This window comes from Peromyscus leucopus, chromosome 8b (assembly GCF_004664715.2).
Source record: "Peromyscus leucopus breed LL Stock chromosome 8b, UCI_PerLeu_2.1, whole genome shotgun sequence".
NCBI classification, from domain to species: Eukaryota; Metazoa; Chordata; class Mammalia; order Rodentia; family Cricetidae; genus Peromyscus; species Peromyscus leucopus.
In genome coordinates, this window is record NC_051086.1 from 37,856,546 (window position 1) to 37,880,066 (window position 23,521).

The following is a 23,521-nucleotide window of genomic DNA, read 5'->3' on the forward strand; positions in this document are numbered from 1 at the left end:
GTTTAGTTATGTAAAAATATATTCACAATGTATTACATGTCAATATAAAGTAATATTTTAATATAGCCCTATGCGCACATGTGTGTGTTCATTAAAAATGTATCAAAATGCTAACGGTGGATCATATTTGGACTGGTAGAGCTTTCAGTGGTGTTTGTTTTCTTCTCTGCATGCATTGCTGTTTGAAAACGTTACTTTGATTCATGCATTAATTACATATTGAAGGGGAACACCCCACCCCAACCCCCACCCCACCACGCCCCCGCCAAACAATGAAAAGAGTCAAGAATAAGAACTGGAAGCAAGACTAAGAAGATGTCAAAGGTCTTGGGCCAAGTGAGTGTCCTCCTCTGCCTCTGACCCAAGCTGGACCGCACTGCAACAGGACTCCGTAGTCCATGCAAGTGCTGAAACAGAGATGTTAGAATTTAAATCTCTCTGACAGACGTCAGAGAGCCTAAAAACCCTCTACATTTATACACAGATTTGTGAGTGTGCACAGGTGTATGCAAGTTACTGGAAGTGATACCTAAGCATTCCTCAATTTCCCGAAGGGTTCTGTGACCCTCAGATGGTTTTTTCCTTAAACACACACACACACACACACACACACACACACACACACACACACACACCAGACCCTTAACAGAAAGGAATGCTAGAGCAGAGCCACCCATCAGAGCCTGGATCCAAGAGCCAGTTAGAATGACTGTGAGAGTGGATGCAGTTGGATGTGGGTCACCAGAGAACAAGGTCTTGGGTTCAAACTCATGCAGACACACCAGTAAGAACGGCGCATGGGACAAGCAGAGGGAGAATAGCCCCCACGCTAACCTCAGGCTCAGTCAACACAGTTAGCTCTATACTGACTCAGTGCTTTCTCTTCTGAGTCATGCTGGGCTACTCATTTGAGATCTCCTGGGCCTTTGGAATAACTAGGGTCACTGGTAAGATCCCAGACGGTCCAGCTGAGGTCTTAACTGTAACAGAAGAGACCTGGCAGATGTGCTGTTCCTTCTACACAATGTCCCAGGCAACCAGGGAAGAGGCGATTACCACTCACAACAAAAGGAGGAGATGTCAGGGAGCATGACATTGAGAGGGACAGAATATTGCATGGGGGGGAGGGTAGGGGGAATAAAAATGGAGGGACTTGCCCTCCTTGGTCCTCACCTGAGATTTGGAACCAGAAAAGACCAGGCCGTCCCTCTACACTGATGACGCCCACCATGTGGTTCACAGGGTCTGTCTCCATGACCGTAAAGCTGTAGAGGGGCTCATCGAAGGTCAGGGGGATGGAGGATGGCCGAGGCTGGGGAATCCATTCGATGTGTAGCCGGACACTGGTGGAGAGGGCTGGCTGCCCACCATCTGTTGCCTTGATCTAAGAAAACACCGAAAGCCAACTCATCACCTTGGAAGTAGTCTTCCCTCACTCACTCATCCACAGGGCACACACTTGAACAACAGTGACAGACAAGAGCTCTGTTAGTTACTAGCCAAAGCACCTAGCCTGTGTTCTAGAATCTCTTGGTTAGTGGGGGGGAAAATAACAAAAAACAAAAACAAAAAAACAAACAAACAAACAAAAAATGACTAGGACAGTTACTATTGATTGCCAACTTGATTGATGTGGCCGTTTGAATGAGAAGTGTCTGCCTTTGGCTCAGGTTATTTGAACACTTGATCTCCAGTAGACAGCACTGATTGAGGAGGTTGTGGGGCCTTTTGGAGGTACAGCCTTGCTGGAGAAAGTATGTCACTGGGTGTGGGCTTTGAGAGTTTATCATTTTCCCCACTTCCTGTTCTCTTTCTCTGCTTCCTGTTCCTGCTGCCCCGCCTCCCCTGCCATTATGGACTGTATCCCTCTGGAACCATATGCTAAAACAAACCCTTCTGAAAGTTGCTTTTGGTCGTGTTTTGTTTTGTTTTTTCCACAGCAACAGAAGTAACTAATATGATTGGATTGATAGGAGATCTATCTACTATCTACTAATTAGGAGATTAGTAAGGCATGCCCTTGGGCGTATCTTTGATAGCAGTTCCAGAAAGGATTAGATTGTAAGGGAGCTGACCTAATCAATAGGCCAGTCCCTTGTTGGGTTCGTGGTATGTAGCATGGATTGATGGGAGCTGGTGAGAGGTAGGGGTGGACTGAGTTGGGGGTCACATCTTTGGGGACTATATCTTGCCTTGGTCCCCACCTGAATCTCCTTTTCTCAGCTCCCTGGTCAGCCATGGAAGTGAATACTTCTCCTTTGCCACATAATCCTACTGCCATGATGTTTGCTCAAATGGGCACGGTAAAGAAATCACGGACAAGATCCTCTAACCTGTGAACCCAAATAAATCTTTCCTCCCATAAGCTGCTCCTGTCAGGGATTTGATCATGGTGGTGAGAAGAACTAACCAAGACATCCACTGTATCTTACTGCATACTAGTTCCTAAGTTGAATTTTATACTCAAAGACCTCATATCACTGCCAACACACAAACATAATGAACCAGACTCACTAAGCTCTGCGATGATCAGTCCTTGCTCTAAGAACTCTGGGTGAAGCATTTAACCCTCGCTGTAGCCCTGGGAGACATACTACAATAATTTGTCTCCCTTTGTAGGCAGAAAGGGGGACTCCATGTAATACATTCATACCCTGAGTCATGTGACCCGCCAGCAACAAGGCTAGGTTCAGTTTCGTGGTGTGGTGTGAGAACTCATGACCTGCCTTTTGACACACTGGTATCTTAGCCTCAATTGATAGAGATTCGAAATGACTTGTCTGAAGAAGGAGAAGAAGTCAAGGTCAGAGTCTCCAGGGAGAAGCTGCTGAGCTTCACCCAGGAAGGCCCACGGTCTTGTTCTCAGAGACAATTGATTTATTTTTGCTCATGATCCTCAGAAGCATTCACCTCAGCTCTCCTCAAGCTTCTCAAGGTTAGAGGGTGCTTGTTCAGGAATGGCTGGAACCTTCTAGGTTAGACGTGAATAAAATCCAGGGTGAGGAAAATGCACCAAGACAGGTTCTGAATGAGAACTTACTCTGTGGAGGGCCAACTGGTCCTCGAATCCACAGCCCCGAGGGTGTGTGCTATCAGAGAGGCCATTTTCACTCGAAATGGTTCAGGATTTTAAAAGAGTTTTAGGAGTTGGGGATGTGGCTCAGTGGTAGAACGCTTGCCTAGCAGATGCCATATGGCTGTGGTTGGGTGAAAACCCAGGCACTGGGGGATCGAGAGATGAATCAGCAATTAAGGTCCATCTGTTCTGCTGCAAGACCTGCTGTTCTTTCAGAGGACCTGAGGTCAGTCCTCAGAGCCTATGACAGATAGTTCACAGGCACCTGTAAGGCCAGCTCTAGAGACATCAGTTGCCTCTAGCCTCCACAGGTACCTGCATTCAGGTGCACACAGCCCCACACATGGACACATACCTTTGGATAATAAATTTAGACCAGAGAAAGTGGATCCTGCCTTTAATCCCAGCACTTAGGAGGCAGAGACTGGTGGAGCTCTGTGAATTCCAGGCCAGCCCAGTCTACTTAGTGAATTCTAGGCAAGTCAAGGCTACATAGTAAGACCCGTCTAAAAACAATTTTTATAATTAAAAACAAAATAATCTTAAGAGGACAAAACAAAAACAACCAAAAGGTATACCTTGATTCTGAGACCACGGTTAATTTTGCTAGACTGTTACCTGTCAGAGCAAAGGATGTCAAGGGACTTTAATGCCCTCAAAGAGAAAAATCCAGTCTTCAATTCTGTCCCCAGGATGAGCATGGGGACTCCCTGAATCCCTAAGGGAAGGCAAGGAAGGAGACACTCCCCTCATGTTACTAGTGCCCCCCATCTCCTGCACCCTCACAAAAATCCTACAGCTACCCTCCAGGCTCTTCCTGCTTCATCCCTGCTGTGGTCTACAACTACCCTCCAGGCTCTTCCTTGCCTGCTTCACCCCTGCTGTGGTCTACAACTACTCTCCAGGCTCTTCCTTGCCTGCTTCACCCCTGCTCGGGTCTAGAGATGTCCCTCAAAGCTTTGTGCACTGCAAGCTCTGTCCCTAATGAAGCAGTGCTGAGGTTTGGGAGTCTTTCTCAAAAGGTGGAGTCTAAGGGGTTGGAAGGATGGGTCAGAAGTTAAGAGCACTGGCTACTCTTCCAGATGACTGGGGTTCAACTCCCAGCACCCACATGGAGGCTCACAATGATCTGTAACTCCAGGTCCAGGGGATCCAATGACCTTTATGGTCTCTGCAGACACCAGGCATGCACATGGTGCACACACATACATGTAGGCAAGATACCCATATACATAAACTAAATTAATAAATAAAATTTTATTAAGAGGTAGAGTCTAGGGACTGGGGAGATGGCTCAGTCAGTAAAGTGCCTGCCTTGCAAGCACGTGAATCAAATTCTATCCCTAGAACCCAATTTAAAAAATCTGGGTATGGTGATGCCTGTTTGTAATCCCGGCAAATCACAGGCTCGATGACCAGCCACCCTAGCCTACTTGGTGAGTTCCAGGTCAGTGAGCGATGCTCTCTCAAAAAATAAGTAAATAAATAAATAAGGAGAAAAGAAAAGAAACAAGACAGTACCTGAAGAGAGATAATGGATGTATAGCCACATAAATGAGTGCTAACTCCACAAGTATGCACACACACACACACACACGCACACGCACACGCACACGCACACATGCACACACACACACGCATGCACAAAGTGAAGTTTAGTGATGGTCTTTGGGGGTGCAACGCTCAGGAATGTATTAATGCTGGTTCAGCAGAGCAGCCTGTGAGTGTCTCTCAGGAGTGAGCCTGGCTCCTCTTCTGCCTCTTTATAAGCTAAAGCAGGCAAAAATAGAAAAGAAGAAGAAGAGGAGGAGGAGGAAGAAGAGGAAGAAAGAAAGAGAGGGAGAGAGAAAGAGAAGGAAGGAAGGGAGGGAGGGAGGGAGGGAGGAAGGAAGGAAGGAAGGAAGGAAGGAAGGAAGGAAGGAAGGAAGGAAGGAAGGAAGGAAGGAAGGAAGGAAGGGAGTCACCAGCCACTCCTCTGACTCTGCAAACCTCGGCCACTCACCGTTAGGATATTGTACTCTCCTGCTGCGAAAGTGCTGCTGGAAGACACAATCCCCATGACAGGGTCAATTCTGAAGCCCTCCTCGTCACTCTCCTCAATGCTGTAGGTGATGCTGCCATTGAGACCTTCATCTGGATCTGAAGCCACCAGCCTGTACACAGGCCCCGAGGACAAGGGGCTCAGTCTCTCAGGAAGGCGGACATTGAAGAGCTTGTGGGAGAACATGGGTGGGTTGTCATTGACATCCAAGATGCACACCACCACTCTGGAGGTGGACTTTAGGGGGGGCTCCCCATTATCCAGCACAGTCACCTGTAGACAGAATGGTGTGTGAACTCCCGTGATGCCACTGCGAAGAGGTGCCTAGTATTACCACAGTCTTACCATGGTTTCCACCAGCCCTCCAGTGGCCACTGTTAGAGCTGATTGCTGTTACGGCACTAATCTGACCTTGGAACAGCAAGAACAGAAAGGAACCAGAGAACCAGAAGAAGTCATTATTAGAAACTCCTGTGAAAGCCTGGCCTTCATGTAGAAGACCCCTGGGCCTCTTCTATCATTATCATTACCATTACCATTATCGCTATCATCATCATCATCATCATCATTTTATTTGGCTTGTGACTGACAGAAACTTTGTTCTCTGCTTGGGTTAGAAGGCATTTTGCAGGAATGGGTGAAACCTGGGTCAGACACACCACCCGATACATGATATCAAATCTAACTTCAGACCCATGCTCTACTGGTGTAGGGACCTAACCTTCTGACACATCCTTAGTCCTCAGGAAATGGTATGAGACAAGGTGTTTCCACTCAGACTAGCTCAGAGGCTGGGAAGTGGCTCAGTGGTAGAGCACACTCTAGCATGTATGAGGTCCTGGGGTTGATCCCCACTCTGCATGTGAAAGAAGCAGTTTAGAAGTACTTCTAGAGCAATGGTTCTTAACCTCCCTGATGCTGTGACCCTTTAATACAGCTCCTCATGTTATGGTGACCCCAACCATGAAATATTTTTGCTACTACTTCCTAACCATAATTTTCCTACTGTTATGAATCTCAATGTACATATCTCTGTTTTCCAATGGTCTTAGGTGACAAAGGGTCATTTGACCCCAAGGGGGTTGTGACCCACAGGTTGAGAACTGCTGTTCTAGACTTTAAAGATAACTGAACTGGGAACTCAAGGCCACTTAGTGACGAATGTTTTCCCTTTGACTTCCTTCCTTCCTTCCTTCTTTCTTCCTTCCTTCCTTCCTTCCTTCCTTCCTTCCTTTCCTTCCTTCCTTCCTTCCTTCCTTCCTTTCTTCCTTTCTTTCTTTTATTTTTGATGATGCTGTTGTTGTTCAAGGATGTCAACCCAGGGCCTCATGCATGCTGTGTACATGCTCACCTAGTGAGCTGCACCCTCATTTTTTCTCTGTTTTTTTTTTTTTTTATTTTTATCTTGAGACAAGGTCTCTCATTAAGTTGCACAGACTGCCCTGAATTCCTCTGTCACCCAGAATGGCTTTGAACTTGAGATTCTCCCCCTAACAGCTGGAATCACAGGGAAAAAGAATTTCAGGGCCTGTAGCAAATAAAAGCAAATATAATCTCCAACCTGCTAAGGAATATGCATCCTGCCCTCCCGGTGCCCTTAAGCCCAGAAGAGATGCCTGTGGGTGGGTCATGGACTGCTCATGAGGGGAAGTAAACTAGATTTGTAACCTCTGCTAATTTATTCCCTTCTAGAACACTGTGGGTACCTTGTAGTAGGGTGAACACCTGGGGTGCTCAGGCACTCTTAAAGACACCCTAGAAAGAACACAGATCAGAAACAAAAACATTTATCCTGGCCCTGCATCGAACCTAGCAAAGACCCTTAAGTGGTTTGCTCTCCCCAAGCCAGGAGGGATGAGCTAGAAAACTGGACCTAACAAGCACATACTTTCACTTCCAGCAGTTCCTCCAGGCATTACAAGTTAACCCAGACTTCCTGCTCTGCCAGGATATGGCTTCAGAATCCTTTCCTCCTCAGTACTAAGGAGCTAGTGAAGACCTAAGGATCTTTACCATCTGTCACAAGACTCAACTGAGATAGGTCATCTTGTCCACCTCAGCCCTACACCCCATCCCAGCCACAGCGCTGGAGCCACACAGCTGGCTGCCTACAGTCCAGCATCCTTCCAGGGCTTCCGAAGGCACTGCCTCTCCACCACTTACCTCCAGGACATATTCATCTTTGCTCTCTCGGTCAAGCTGTCTGGCAGTGGACAGGAGACCTGGAAAGGGGTGGATGGACAGAGATATGAACAAAGGGGAAGGCTCAGTATCACACACAACTCTCAGATGAGAGCCCTGGGGTTTTGGAAACTTTTGGAGCTCTGGAGAAATGGAAGGGACGGTGAGGAGGTGGGAGACATGAATAGAGAATTTGCTAACTAAAGTTCCCGCCGAAGTCCACTTTCACCTTGAGGCAGGAGTGATAGGCCCAAAACTCAGCAACCCACACAGTATTATCAGCTTGCCCATCCAGATGCGGGCTTCAGCCTCTTGAGTGTTGGGATTACAGATATACAACCACTATGCTCAACCTTGTTTGGTCTCTGGCTTTGGGCTTTCTTTCCCACCTCCTCCTTGGCTCTTTAAGGGCTGTGTTCCTGAAAGCGCTGCCCTGTAACATCTAGAGTTGCTGGCTTGTCTACCCTTGAGTCTCTTTCACATCTGTGTCTGGATTCCCAGGGAATGCCCATGAAGGTGAGATATGGCTGAGGCCCTGCACAGGGATGGGAAGCACCCACGGAGCTTGTGTGGTGGAAGCCCCTACCTCTCCCAGCTTAAGGTGACACTCTGTTGAATTAACTATTATTCCTTTCCTCCTCCAAAGTTTCCCCATCACTCCACCTCAGGCCACCCTTTTCCCTCTCCATCTGCCCCCAGATAGTTTATCCACAGATGTTGAGTCTCCTCTGAGGATTCTTGCTCCTTCACTCCCTGATCCACCACTGCCTAGGTCTCTCCCCAGAGAGGTGTTCATTCAAATGTCCCTACTTCTCCCTTCTTTAGCATCACAGAGCCAACGTTGCTGAACCCTTACTTTCTACAGGGCTACATACTAATTCATCAGGGACCCGTAACCATCAAGCTTGGATATTTGTACTTTACTGGTGGAGACTTAGGCACAGGCCACTGCTGTTACCTTTAAAAGTGCTTGTGTTCGAACCACTATCCCCAAATCACCGTCTGTTTGTTTTGACTTTTTTTTTTTTTGAGGCAGGACCTTTCTGTATAATCCAGACTGTCTGTAGCTGAGGCTGCCCTTGAATTCTTCCTGCCTCAGCCTCCTGAATGCTGAGATTATAGGCATGTGACATCATACCCAGTCCCTATCCATAGCTGAGTGGGATTTGTCGAGGGACTTTCAGGAGGTAATTAGGGTTAGATGAAGTCATGAGAGTGGGGTCCCCCTAAAGGTATTAGTAGCTTTCTAGAAAGAGGAGAGACTTGACCTAACCCACTCTGTTTGCCAGATGATGCCCTCCACTAGGATGTCAAGCAGCAAGATGCCCCCAGAAGATGCCAGCACCATGCTCTAGGACTTCTCAGCCTCCAGAACCACAAGCTAAATAAACCTATGCTCCTTATCAATTACCCAGCCTGTGGCACTCAGTTAGAGCAACGTGCACTGGTCTGAGACAGCAGGCCAGAAACTTTCCCAAGACCTCGCCAGGTATACACAGTGGAAATGGGCTGTCTCCAGACCATGACCTCTATCCACAATGAGATCCTCATCTTCCTCCCACCTGGAGGTTCTCAGGCCAACCTCCCTGTCCTGGCCCTCTTAGACTGCTACTTATCACCCCCCCACACACACACACCTTCACTAGGCCTCTAAAGCTTGGCTATACCCAGCAGCTTTTTCCCTCCCCTGAGTAGCCCCTAGGACCTATCTACCTGTATATACTTCACTTTTTGTGCTCTTCCTACAGTATTAATCCATAAATATTCATGTTCCCGATGAGCTGACTTCCCAGGGTCTAGAACAAGATCATATTTCTCTTTCCATCTCTCTACAAGCACATTGCTTTAAGGCCTCATGGGGGCAACCTCTTTAAGCATTTGTTGGGTAAGTGCATGGATCACAAACAAAAACTCATCCATCCATTTAACAATTACTTATTGAGCTGCTACTGTACTCTATGGTACTGCCAGGTACTGAAGACACTAAGGCAGGGAAAAGCAGTCAGCTTTCCTTTTCTAGGGACCTGTGGAAGTCCAGTGGACATGGAGAGTTAGGGGAACAATCACTTGAATGAGTACAGTGTGCCGTGTGGTACATTAGCAGTGCCAGCAAGTGTGTTATGATATTAGGAAATATAGCTGGCTGGGCTCTGTGGGAGACTAGAGGCCACACAGATAAAAAAAGAAAGAAAGAAAGAAAGAAAGAAAGAAAGAGAGAGAGAGAGAGAGAGAGAGAGAGAGAAGGAGAAGGAAGGAAGGAAGAAGGAAGGAAGAAGGAAAGAAGAAAAAAGAAAAAAGAAAGAAAGAAAGAAAGAAAGAGAGAAAGAAAGAAAAAAAGAAAGGAGAAGACTGATATGTAGCCAAGCTTTTAATCCCAGCACTCGAGGGGCAGAGCAGGCAGGTCTCTGCAAATTCAAGGCCAGCCTGGTCTACATAGCAAGCTCCAGGCCAACCAGAGCTATACAGTGACTGAGAGAGGGGGTAGTGACTCCTGACTGGGACAGTAGCATGTGCCAAACTCCATGTTATGAGCCTCTATAGTCCAAAGCAGCTATGAACAAAAATTCCTGAAGAAGCCGTGTCTGGGTATGAACAGCACAACAACAAAATCTCCTGGAAGGAGTCTGTGTCTGCAGAGACTGGTGGACCAATTAGCATTTCAGTCCTGTGGAGCGACTGGAATTTTGTAGGTAGGTTCAGAGACAAATTACTTTATCTCGGACAGGTCTTAGCTTTCCTTGCCTCGCTCTGTATCTGAACTCTAACACCTTGTGATAATAAAGAAAAACCTCTTAGAAGCTATTAACTTGGCAGAACACTAGCTCCCACCAATCCAGGAGCTAAGAATGTTGTCAGACAGCATCTTGAGTCTATAAAAAAGTTTTCCCATCTCGATATATCTGCCTCGCTGGTGTACCCAATATATTTTATGGTTGCCTAGATTTATGGCTTTCTTTGTTCTGTAAAACTGTAAAAAAACCCTATGAAACTGCATCCACATTGGAATGTGAAATTTGATTGGTGTAACCTAAATCTGTGTTCTCCAGCCATGGTCACTCAGAATGGCTCCAGAAGAAACCATCTCTTATTCCTTTTAGGACGAGAGCTGTGGTTTTTATGTTGATAGGCATGTGGCTGGAGCCAAAAGAGGGTACCGCGAGAGGGGTAAGGTGAAGCCAGAGAGGTCAGTGGCGGCAGTTTAGGCACCAGCTTGTGGGACACAGGGGACCCTGACTTCATCTCAAGGACTCAGAGAAGCCTTCCAGGCTTCTGTGGTGGAGACATGGATGACATGATGGCTCACGTGAAGAAGGTAGGCTGGGGGCTGATGGCGGATACAATTATGTTAAACGTGAGACTTCACACTAGTCACGCTAGTCCCGATTTCTTCTGCCTGGCTGCAGGAAGCCTGGGAGTACCTCTGCCCGCAAGGGCATCTTGCCAGGCAGGCCTGCCGCCAGAGGACTGTTGACAGTAAACAGAAGAGGGATTGGGAGAAGCTGTGCAGTTAATGCCTTAGGTGAGGGATCTCCTTGCTCTTCTGAAAAGAGGAGTGAGGGGTAGCGGTGTAGGGGCAGGACACTGGGGACATGGGGTGAGCCTGAGAGGTGAACTTGCTGAGACCTGTTTCCTATAAGAAAAGCTCCCTCAGCTCAGAGAGAAGAGGATGTAGCTACAGTCTGAGCTGTCAAAAGTTAACCCAAAGTGTTCTCTCCAGTCTTCGGTGCCAAAGACTCTTGGCATTCCTTGCCTGCTGTTTGCCTCAGGGATCCTGGGAAAACCTATAAGCAACCCCCCTTTCCCCTCTATAGTCTGTCCTTCTGGGGCAAGAGCACATTGTGGGGTCAGAAAGATGGGGTCACATGGAAATGCCAGTCTTCCCTACAGTAGGCCTGTAGCATCTCTCAAATCCTGTGGAACAGGAGTGGTAGTCCACATAGCTGGAGGAAGCGGGCTGGGACTAAGACAACAGGGGTGGGGGAGAGGCTGTGGGCACCAAAGAATGTATGTGTGATCTGCTGTCAGCCTCTGGTACACCGTGGCCCTCTGGGAATGTGGGGAGAATGTGGTCAGAGCATGCTCTTTTTGAAGAGCATCCAGAGACCTGGAATGTTCTGTGGCATTTGCCAATGTGGACTACAACTTATGCTTAAAGTTTGTGTGAGTCAAACCAAACATCTTTGGAGGGCTCTCCGTGGCTCACTGCTGCCACGGGGTGACCCCTGGGTTCCTCTGAACCATTTATCATCCGTGGCCTGTGAGAAAGGTGATGGGGTATGGGTGGCATCACAATTGTGACTGCTTCATGGGCACATCTGAGACCAGTCTGCAATAAGGGCTGTCCTAGTCAGCTTTGTTAGCTGTTGACTTGACACAGCCTGAGAGTCATTGGAAAGAAAAGCCTCAATGGAGGAGTTGCCTAAATCAGATTGGCCTGTGTGCATGCTTGTGGAGGGTTGGCTTGACAGTTAATTGGTGCAGGAAGGTCCAGCTCACTGCCGGTGGCACCATTCCCTAGGCAGATGGTCCTGGTCTGCATAAGAAAGCTAGCTAAGCAGAAACCTGTGAGCAAGCCAGAGAGGCAGCCAGCAGGCAGCATTCTCCATGGTTCCTGCCTTGAGTGCCTACCCTGACTTCCCTCAGTGATAGACTATGACCCGGAAGTATAAGCCAATAAAATACATTTCTTGAAGAAGCCCTTTCCTCCCCAAGTTGCTTCTGACCCTGAATGTTTTTTCACCACAGCAACAGAAAGAAAGTAGAACAGCTAATGATGTCTCTGGCCGTGACTGTGACTTGGGGGAAGAAGAGTCAGTTTGAGAGCATTCAAAGACCTGAACTAATCTCAGCTTGACCTCTGGGTCACCTACTGGACCGCAAGGCAAGAAAGATTCCAACAAGTTCTCATTTTCTTGTGGAGATAGGAACAGTTGAAAAGTGTATCAACTTTAACACTTGTAAGAAAGCTATGCTTGTTCTGTTAAAACATACATTTTCAGAGTCCACCCTCAGAATATCGATCTAGCAGGTCTAGGGAGGGGCCTGAGAATTGGAATTTCCGACCTGTCTGCAGGTGATGCGGATGATGCCCCAGGGACACTCCAAGAACCACTTTGTAGATTTATATATCTCTGCCCCTCCAGCTTGCCAGGCCTCACCTGTGAATGGATGAATGACGAAGTACCCCATGTGATTCCCGCTGGTGAGGTTAAAGGTCAGCTTCCCTTGAGAGCTGGAGTCTGGGTCCCAGGCCTCCAGCTGAAGCACGGAGGTACCCAAGGGGGCATCTTCCTGGACAGAGGGGTAGAACACCGGTCGAGGCATGCAGGGTATGTTGTCATTGATGTCCATAACCTCAATGTAGACTTCAGTGATAGCGGAGAGGGGAACAGAGCCTCTGTCCACAGCCTGTACCGTCAACCAGTAGTAGGGCGTGAATTCTCGGTCCAGAGGTGCCAGTGTCTCAAGTATTCCTGGGGACAGCAAGTGACCAAACCCAATATACTCAGATCTCAGAGAGGCTTTAGAAACCATCCTACCCGGGCCTGGGGAGAGGGCTCAGTGAGTGCCTGCTGTACAAATATGAGGAGGACCCGAGTTCAGATCTCCAGCACCCACATAAAAGCTGGGTATGGTGGTGTGTGCCCATCACCCCAGCGCTGGGGAGGAGGGATGGGAGAGACAGAGGAGTCTGTGGGGTAACTTGTTGTCTGCCAATCTAGCTGAATCAGTGAGCCTTCAGGTTCTGTATCAGGCTGTCTCAAACAATTAAGTGGAGATCAGCAGAGGATGAAACCTCACATCAACCTCTGGCCTCTATGTGCCTGCTCACACATCTATGGGCACATTCACACATGTATGTACAATGCACATATACATGAATATGACATGTATTCAGATATACAGACACACAGACACACAGACACACAGAGACACACAGACACACACACACACACACACACACACACACACACACACACACACACACTGAATAAAAAGAAAAATGGTACTGTGAAAAGGATGTGGACAGACAACCCAGGGAAAGAGGCTAGGGCTGTCAGTATGAGGTGGGAGATGCTGAATTAAACATGGGAGCAACTGATGTCCATATAGTAGAACCTCTCGGCCTTTCTCTGCTAGAACAGGCCCTTGCTTCTGGCATGCAGACATATACAAGGCTTCCAGAAGACAGTGGAAGTTTATCAGCTGTCCCCAACACCTTCAACCCAAGTTCCAGCTAGTCACCTCACAGTCTGTGAGTGGGATTGTCCTACAGTTGGCCTTAACCTGATCCCGACAGTCCTTCAATCCTGGTGGATCCTCACATTAGAGGTTAGAGGTTTGAGGAGTACATTTCTGCTCTCTACTTCATTACTTCGTGGTTTTAGATGCTTAGTTTATTCACTCTACAAACTGCCTGTAAGGGCCAGCTCTGTTCTAGAACACGGGGCTCTAACAGTGGGCACAAGAAGCCTGTACCTTAAGTTCTCACAGATCACTCTCAGTTGTCAGGGTCTACACAAGGGGGCAGAGTCTAGACTCACAATCAGAGCAGAGCAGGCGGGAGGTAACAAGTGAGGAAACTGAGGCCCAGATAGGGAGCATAAATTTGGTCAAGATTATATGGTAAGTAAGAGGAAGAGCTGGGGCTGAGCATGATGTACACCTTTAATATCTCAATACTTGGGAAGCAGAAGTAGATAAACCTTTGTGAGACTGAGGCCAGCCTAGTCTACATAGAGAGTGCCAGGCCAGCCAGGGCTACACAGAAAAGCCCTGGAGAGGAGGAGAAGGTTGAAGGGAGGAGGAGAAGGAGGAGGAAGAAAGAGAGATTGAGAGAGCTGGGTCTAGAGTCTACTAAATGGGATACTCTTCCCGCCACACTACCCTGCCTTTTACTCTGGAAACAAACTACAGTTCTAGACCTTAGATATATTACAGAACCATAGTAGTAAAACAATATGGTATTGGCACAAAAACAGACATGTAGACCAAAGAAACAACATCAAAGACTCAAACACAAATGCATATAACGTCAGCTACTTAATATTGGACAAAAATGCCAAAAACATATGCTAGAGAAAAGAAACCATCTTCAGCTAACAGTACTGGGAAAACTAGGGGGGTCTGCACACAGAAGAATGAAATTACACCCGTATCGATTACCTTGCATAAAAACTAACTCCAAAGGCCTACATTTGAAAGCCGAAACACTGAAACTGCTAGAAGAAAACAGAGGCAGTACCTACAGGATACAGGTGTAGGAAGGACTTCCCGAATAGGACTCCATTTCCCAAGAACTAAAGCCAAGAACTGACAAGTGGGGCTTCAAGAAACTCCGAAGCTTCTGCACAGCTAAAGGAACAATCAACCGGGTGACGAGGAGGACCACAGGAGGGGAGAGAATCTTTGCAGCTAAACATCCGACAGAGGATTAGTATCCACAATACATAAACAACTAAAAAAAAAAAGTAAAAACCCCAAATGACCCATTCAAAAGATGGGCCTGGGATCTGAATAGAGAAGAAGAAAAGGAGGAGGAGAAGACCACGACTAAGAAATGTCTCAGAAAATAGTCATCATCCCTAGCAATTGAAGGATGCAAATCAAAACAGCTTTGAGTTTTCACCTTACACCAGCCAGAATGGCAAAGCTCAGTGGGACAATTGATGACAAACGTTGGAGCATGTGGGGAAAGGGAACCCTCATTCACGCTGGTGGACTGCAAACTGGAGCAGCCACTACAGAAATCGGTATGGGGAATTCTCAAAAGGCTAAAATAAATCTACTCTCTGACTCAGATATATGACTCCTGGCATATTCCCAAAGGACACCACATCCCATCCCACAGAGGCTCAGCCCTGCTCAGCCGTGTTTACTGCTGCTCTATTCACAATAGCTAGGAAATAGGAACAACCTAAATGTTCTACATCTGAGGAGTGGATAATGAAAATGTGGTGCTATATGCACTACGGAAAACTATTCAGCCTTAAAGAAAAACAAAATAATGAACTTTGCAAGTAAATGGATGGAACTAGAAAAGACCATATTGAGTGACGTAACAGAGACCCAGGAAGACAAATGTCACACATTCTCTCTTATTGGAGGCTCCTAGCTCCAAATCTTCAGATGTGATTACATAGCCTGTGGTAACCACAGAAACTGGGAAAGTGAAACCAGACCATTGCCAGGATACAGGGCTTGGGGAGCAATAGAGTGGGGAATAGTAGTGTACACATGGGCTGATCCAGGAAATGGGAAAGGGAGGCTTCTTGGGGGTAGAGGGGTGTAAATATAGAAGAAGGTGGGAGAACGGCAAAGGGGAATAGCAGGGTGCAAGTGATCTGGGGAAATGGAAAAGGGGCTTTAGCAAGGGAGGAGGGAGATTAATTCAGAAGGAAGAGAGAAGTGGGTAAAATAACAAATAAGGATGTCTGAAAAAGCCACAAGGAATCACACTCTTAACTATTTACCAAAAAACAAACAAACAAAATACCCAAGCACCTAATACATGTAATTCTGTGTACAGATATTCATGTAGAGTTTTAATGAACCTTTGTCATCTGGGCTGATGGTGCTCCCTCTAAGAGCCAAAGATCCTCTAAACAAAACCCCAACACCAGACATGAGAAACCCTCTTTTAAGTTGCTGGCCGGGGCTGTCTAAGAGACTCTCAAAACACACACTCTATTGCTGCTGCCCTTGGTTACTTCCTGGAGGTAGAAGGTGAGTCCCTATTACAGAAGACACCATGCACTTCCGAAACAGGGCCCAGAGACCCTTGAGCTGGAACTGACCTGAGAGCCTGCTCCCTGAGGACTAGTTTTCATGGTACCAGAAGACACCATGCAAGCTTCCAAAGGAGGGAGGTAACCAAGTCCTAAGCAGCTACAATGCCTATGAACCACATTAGCAAACATCATGGCACCATAAACCTAGTAGTGGCAAGCATACCTTAGTGGCGGCCAGTATCTCTCTAATTGGGCTTAATTAAGACCTGCTCAACAAGAGGGAGACCATGATTGGTACTGGAAACCCAGCTGACTACTCATTGCTAGTGAAGCCGTGGACACTGGAGGAGAATCGACAACCACTAATTTACTAATCCAACATAATCCCCGACAACAAGCTATGCACTTGTCCTTTCATCCCCAGAAATGTATAGCCTTCTTCCTTCATCAAGGGAGCCTCTCTCTGCAACAGAAAACCACACCCAATCAAAATGCAGAGTTGTGGAGCCCAGTCCCATTGGATACATCTACAAAACATTCCTATACCTAAAGCTCAGGGAACTTTGTAGGAGATTGGGTGCAAAGATGATAAGAGTCAAGAGGTCATGGAGTTTGCTGTGAGACTGAGTTTCCTAGAAGGATCAGAAGCTACACCCAGAATCTCACCAATGTGACCACCCAAATGTGAGCTGAACAAGGACACCAATGAACATACATGCCAAACTGTATGGAGAGAAGGCCATGAGGTCTCTACACACAGAACTACAGGAAGCCTGGGAATGGGAGAGGTGGCCTTCCCTAGGGAAGAGCAGACCAATTGGTTGTCCAGTGCCAAATGGTCAGCCCTGAAAACATACACACGTACATATAGGTAGCATTATATGGAGTGAATAGCTTATATTTAGAAATATACACGTATGTACACATACATATATGCATGCAATAACAATTAGTAAAAAAAAGTCATGAGTTTGAAGAAAAGCAAAAAAGGGTATATGGGAAAGTTTGGAGGAAGGAAATGGAAGGGAGAAATATAATTAAATTATAGTCTCAAAAATTTTAAGAAAAAAATATATAACTATCATGTATTACTTTCATAAGTGAGATATGTTATGTTTATTATATGCATATAATATGCATTTTACACATACATGTGCATATTCGTGTGAACCTATATAAAAAAATCTGCAGTGAAAACCCTCATAAAGACAAATTTAAAATACTTGTTGTTCCTGTGTCTCCCTTCAGCCCACTGTTTTCCAGGCCCCAGCACCCCATGTACCTCACCCCAGTACCTGTGTCTTGGTCGATGCTGAAGGCTTCCAGGCCAGTGCCAGCCCGTAGGAAGTACTGGAGCTCTCCATCCAAACCACCATCGTCATCCTGGGCTGTGACTATCATCACCTGGGTCCCTGCAGGGCTGTTCTCCTGTATCTGGCCCTGGTATACAAAGGATGAAAAGCGAGGAGCATGGAGATTCTCATTTACATCCAGGACTAACACTTCGACATGGCAGAGGGTCCTGCGGGATAGAGGCTTCCCACTGTCACTGGCCCAAAGGCTCAGGTTGTAACCAGCCCGCCTCTCAAAGTCCAACTCTCTTTCCAGACTCAGAGCTCCAGTCATCGGCTCCACCCGGAAGGTTCCATGAATATCATCCACCAGGATATATCTCACTTCACCTGCAGGGCCCAGGTCAGGGTCAGAGGCATCTAGGAATGTCAAAATTGTCCCAAGGGGCATGTCCTCCGGCACCTTCAGGCTTCTGTGCTCTGTGATGCACTGGGGAGGGTTGTCATTGATATCCTCTAATGTGACTATCAAGTCGGTGACAGAGAAGAGCTGGTGGCCCTTCGTGGGCTGGTCCCTGGCCTCCACCTTGAGTATGTACCGAGGCTCGGATTCCCGGTCAAGGTGTCCTGTGACAACCAGCTCCCCAGTGAGTGGGTGGAGAGAGAACTTCTCCGTGGGGGTTAGCAGGGTGTAGCGGACCCTCCCGTTGTCCTCGGAGTCGGCGTCTTTCGTCTTCAGCTCTGCAATCGTGGTTCCAACTTCTGTGTCCTCAGAAATGGTGAGCTGGTACCCACCCGGAGGGAACCTGGGTGGGTTATCATTCCAGTCCTTCACAGTCACTGTCAACAGCTTCCAGGAGGACTTCTGGGGGGTGCCCAGGTCGTACACAGTCACATTGAGGACGTAGAAGCTGGTGGTCTCATAGTCCAAGGCTGCTGCCACCGTGAGCAGCCCTGTCTCCAGCTCAATGTCAAAGCAACCTTCCTCATTGCCATCCGCAATCACATAGACCAGACGACCATGAAAGCCAGCATCCGGGTCAGTGGCTGCCAGGCGGGCCAAGGGGGTGTTGATGGGCACCTGCTCCAGAATGTCAATGGACTGGGGGAAGTGGTCCTCGAACTGGGGAGCGTGGTGGTTGATCTGATAGTTGCTGAGGGAGGTGAATTCCTCTTCACCCGCCTCTTGGCCCTGAAGCCCAGCAGACTGGAGGATGGTCTTTGTGATATGGGTCAGCACTCCTGTTTTATCGCACTGTACGGGGACCTCAGAGTGAGGGTCCTTCACCACAGTGACTTTCAGAGTTGTGGGGGAGGCGTAGTTCTTGCCGTCAGAGGCTGTCATCTTCAGAGAATAGACGGTGGGTCGAACAGCAGTGAGATTCATGAAAGAGCGTTTGAGAGATATCACCCCTGAGAAATGGTTGAGATGGAAGTAGTCTTGTTCGTTGCCAGACACAATTTCATATCTTAGGTTCTGAAGTTCATCCATGTCTATGGCGGACACAGCCATTATCGACTTCCCGACTGGCGCATCTTGACGAAGGGACACAGTACAGTTGACTTCCTCAAACATAGGCTGGTTGTCATTCAGATTCTTGAGCCTCAGAGAAACAGACACCTCCTTCTCCTGGCGAAAAGGGGACCCCCAGTCTGATGCCCGGACCCGGAAGGTATATATTCTTTTCATGAGTTCATAGTCCATGGGTTTGGTGGTGGAGATGACCCCCAGGTAAGGGTCAATAGAGAATGGGACAGCTTTGGGGCCAACAATGGAATAGGTGACATGTCCATTGTCCCCATGGTCCTGGTCTACGGCTGTCACAGTCAAAACACTGGTACCAGGAGGGATGTTCTCATCCATCGTACCTTCATAGGAAGACCTGTTGAAGACTGGGGCATGGTTGTTACAGTCCACAATGTCAATGATCACAGTGGTGGTGGCTGGACCCAGGGAGGTTTTCACATGGAGCTGGTACTGGCTTCGGTCATGGAAGTCCACAAGCTTCATGGTGGTGATCAGGCCTGTGCGAGCATTGAGCTTGAATACTGTGTTCCCAGAGGATGACTTCAGAGCATATCTCAAAGCGGGGAGGGCAGTGGTGACCTTTACCAATGCCACACGACTTCCAGGAGGGGAGAATTCACTGAGCTTCACTCTGTAAACAGCCTTCTCGAATCTGAGGCTGGTCAGCCTAGAGGGTGGGAAATGGAAAGCCCTAATGGGAGAGTGGGCGGGAGGTCTGCTCCTACTGTGGGCCTGGAAGCTGAGGTTGAAGCCATGAAGGTGTTCTGCCCAGTTAATGTCCCTGACTGCCACCAGGTTGAACTTGTTGTCTTGGGCATAGGACTTGAGAGCTTTGAAGTACTTTCCAGGATCACCACCAACCACCTCCAGGGACTCTACTTCAGCTCCGGAGCCATTTGTATCCACCGTGACAGTGGCATAGATGGCGCCTTCGTCACCATCTGGTGGAGTCATGACCACAGAGGTGATCGCTGGGGGCTTCCTGTGCACAGGCTCCACGTGAATGACCAATGTAGCCAAATTGCCAAACCCATTACCCTCTGAGATTTTTCTCATGCGGTCCACAGCCAGCACCTGGAGCTCGTATTTCTTCCACCATGTGACATTCAGCTTCCCGGCCACAGTGACCACCCCACTCGTGGGATGGATGGCAAACACCTCCGACCTGGCATTAAAGGCATAGTAGAACTCAGAGTTCTGGCCCAGATCAGCATCCGTGGCAGTCACTTTGCAGATGGGGCTCTTGAGGGGCATGTCCTCAGAGATGGTGACTCTGTAGGAAGGTGGGGAGAAGAGGGGCTTCAGGTCATTCTGGTCCAGGATGCGGACCACCACGTGGGTCATTGCTTCGAACTCCAGGCTCTTGTCCGAGGCTTGCACTATGAGCGTGTAGCTGTCTCGCACCTCCCTGTTGAGAAGCGCTGTGTTGCTGCTCTTGGTCCTTATTCTGAGAAAGCAGAAATTGCCCACCACGTACTCCTCAGTCTTGAACACTCCAGCCGCATCTCCAGAGATGATCCGGTACTTCACCACCCACTGGGGATCCGCCAGGTACATGCCCATCTTCACTGGACTCTCCACATAGGTCTTGGGAGCAGAGTTTTCGTAGATGGTGGCATTGTACAGGGAATGTGTGAAGCGCCAAGCCAAGGGAGGAATTGTTTCTTCTAGGGGCTTCTCACAGGCCACATGGTGGAGCAACAGAATGGTTAGACCCAGCAGGACAAGAGTCATGGTGAAAAGCTCCTGAGTCAAAAAAAAAGGGGGGGAGGGCTCGAGTCAGGGAGGAACCAGCTCCTATCACTGTGGTTCTTTCTTTTTTAAAAGCATATATTAATTGTATTTAATAACTGGTTTGATTTTGACATTTGCATACATAAATATAATGTATGTGATCATGTTTCCCTCTTTTATTCCTCCTCTCATTCCTCCAGATCCCCTTCCTCAATAGTGCAAGGGAGGATGCAGGATGAAAAGCAGAGTTATATCTGCTCCCCACCCATTGCTGTGGACAGAGCTGCTCTCTGAGTATCCTGTGTCAGAACACAGACAACTGGAAATATCCTCTCTGGGACTCCTGTGGACAAATCCTAGTTCTGATCACTCACTGGCTCCTTTATTTTTTTTCCCCAGACACCTCTGTGGATACCTTGTGAAGGTAAAATTGCTCCAACTCTTAGCCAAGGATCCAAGGTTAGCAGTTTCTCTTGGTGAGACCCCTCCACTGGTGCTGAGCCAGAGCCAAACTGTACTGCATCTATGCACACAGGGACTATGGGGAAAGCATTGCTGTCAGTATCTCAGACCTGGCACCAGGCTACCTGGATCTCAACCCCAGCTCCCATTTGCTAAATGGCTAGGCCTCCAGCAAGTCTCTGACCTCTGTGAACCTCGATTCCTTATTCCATAACACAGGGATAAAAATAGTATCTAGATGGGGCTGGAGAAGATGGCTCAGTGGTTAAGAGTATGTACTGCTCTTCCGGAGGACCAGAGTTTGGCTCCCAGCATGCACATTAGGCAGTTCACGATTGCATCTAACTCCAGCTCCAGGGAATCTGACACCTTCTTCTGGCCTCTGCAGGCACCCTCGCTCACTTGCACAAACCCATACACAGACACATGCATCCATACACACATAATTAAAAACAAAACATTTAATGTATATGCTAGTGTATTGTTTAGGGTTGAAGATATGGCTAAGGCAGGTAAAGTGCTTACCAAACATGCATGAAACCCTGGATTTGTTACTAACACTCAGGTACAGGGTGGTGCATGCCTGGCATCCCAGCACTGAAGAGGTAGAAGCAGGAGGATCAGTTCAAGGTCATCCTTGTTTACCTAGAGAGTTCCAGGCCAGGCTGCACAAGCCTATCTTTAAAAAACAGTGCGTGGGGGTGGTTCTATCTCACAGCAATCTTGTGTAAATTGAAGGGGAAGATGAAGGTGAGCGATCTAGCAGCGATTCCCGCATGGTGGTAAGTTTTTAAAAGATTAGCCATTATTAATGGGAAGTGTGAGTCCAGGGCCTTGCACCCATCAGGAAGCAAAGTGGTAAACTAGAAAGCAGCTTCTGTAGTCCCAGGCAGAGTTGTTCCCTGTTCCAGGCCTAAGGACACCTAGCCCACCTCTACCCACTGTGGACAGAGCTTAACTCCAGATAGGCAACTCCTAGACTCTGGGAATGTCACAGCCAAAATGAATCTCAAAGGGGCTCTGTCTTCATGTGCAAACGGGCAGAGTCCATTCTGAGGATGCGGCTTGCCCTCAGCTCACATGGCAAAGAGTCCCAATTCTGGGGATGTGGCTTGCCCCTAGCTCACATGGCAAAGAGTCCCAATTCTGGGGATGCTACTTGCCCCCAGCTCACATGGCAGAGTTCTATTCTGAGGATGTGGCTTGCCCCCAGCTCACATGGCAAAAAGTCCCATTCTGAGGATGCGGCTTGCCCGCAGCTCACATGGCAGAGTCCTATTCTGAGGATGTGGTTTGCCCCCAGCTCACATGGCAAAGATTCCCAATTCTGGGGATGCTGCTTGCCCCCAGCTCACATGGCAAAGAGTCCCAATTCTGGGGATGCTACTTGCCCCAGCTCACATGGTGGGTGGCCAGGTCTGCACTAGTCCAAGAAACTGGTTCTCCTTGAACTAACCTCCTGGCTCCTCTGTCCTCTCCGCTGGCTTGCTGTGTCCCTTAGAGCTGAGCCTGCGCTAAAGAACCAGGGGTAGAAGCCGATTTGGGAGTCCACTGAGAGGGTTGAAGCCGGCTCTGCCCCTGGGAACCCCATTCCCAGGAACACCCTGGCTGGGGGCCATGTGTGGAGCATTCCTGGGTGAGACGAGACAGACTCGTTTTTCTGGTTATCTCGCTCTTCAAAGGCACCGAATAGTTAAACTTCCAGGGCAAGGGAGAAAGGAGCAGGGCGCCACCTCTTCTCAGAGTACCCGTGAACAGGGCACAGAGTTCTCTGACAGCCTGCAGGAAATGTTTTGAGATGGGAGGCGGGAACCAAAAAGCCCACCTGCGCCGGCTTCTGGAAGCCTGGAGCAGAAGAGGGGCAGATTCTAGGCCACCCTTCGAGCTTCACCACCCCAGTCTGTCACTTAAGACCTTGTTGGGGTGCCTAGAGTCCAAACACCTCAGCAAAAGAATACCGGACAAGGGCAGACACCCACGCTTGGTGGTCCCCAAACCAGTGTTCTTCACCCTCCACGCCGCCCACCCCCATTCTTACCTTATTCTGTCCTGCAGCCCCAGGCAGAAAGAAGCCATACAGGACTACCCCTCCAGCCCCGCAAGCAGGAGTCGACCCCAAAATCACTCAGGCCCCAGCTCTCACAGGATGGCGTGATCCCTGAAGTTGAAATACCAGAAGGAAAGCGCCCTTTCCCCCAGCATCCGATCCTCAGCTCAGCGAGCCAGGTGCTTGCAGCCCGCCCTGGCTGCTCTGCTTGCCCCGCTGTGCAGGGCGCTTCCTGTTCCCCTGGGTCAGCACCAGCAATGGGCAGGTCCCAACAAGAGCAGGCTCAGCCGGCATAGGCGCCAACCCGACCCGTTAAGATGCTCTGTAGGGATGAGGTGGCCACGGGGTCTCCCTGGGGGATGAGAGGCAGAGAGATGCACGGTGGGGTGGTAACTTGATGCGTGTGCCCACATGCAAAGTCTAGGACC

The 23,521-nt window shown here is 48.4% G+C and overlaps 1 protein-coding gene across 1 annotated transcript in view; it reads right to left on the reverse strand.

The window, feature by feature from the left end:
* Fat2 (FAT atypical cadherin 2) overlaps positions 1-23,521 on the reverse strand; it is an 86,418-nt gene that overhangs the window by 41,724 nt on the left and 21,173 nt on the right. The window contains exons 2-6 of the mRNA XM_028880039.2: positions 17,326-20,596; positions 12,458-12,772; positions 7,281-7,339; positions 5,079-5,390; positions 1,174-1,384 (exon numbers count right to left, since the gene is read on the reverse strand). Of these exons, the coding sequence (XP_028735872.1) occupies positions 1,174-1,384; positions 5,079-5,390; positions 7,281-7,339; positions 12,458-12,772; positions 17,326-20,584 (4,156 nt within the window). The 5' untranslated portion in view covers positions 20,585-20,596. The remainder of the gene's footprint in view (positions 1-1,173; positions 1,385-5,078; positions 5,391-7,280; positions 7,340-12,457; positions 12,773-17,325; positions 20,597-23,521) is intronic.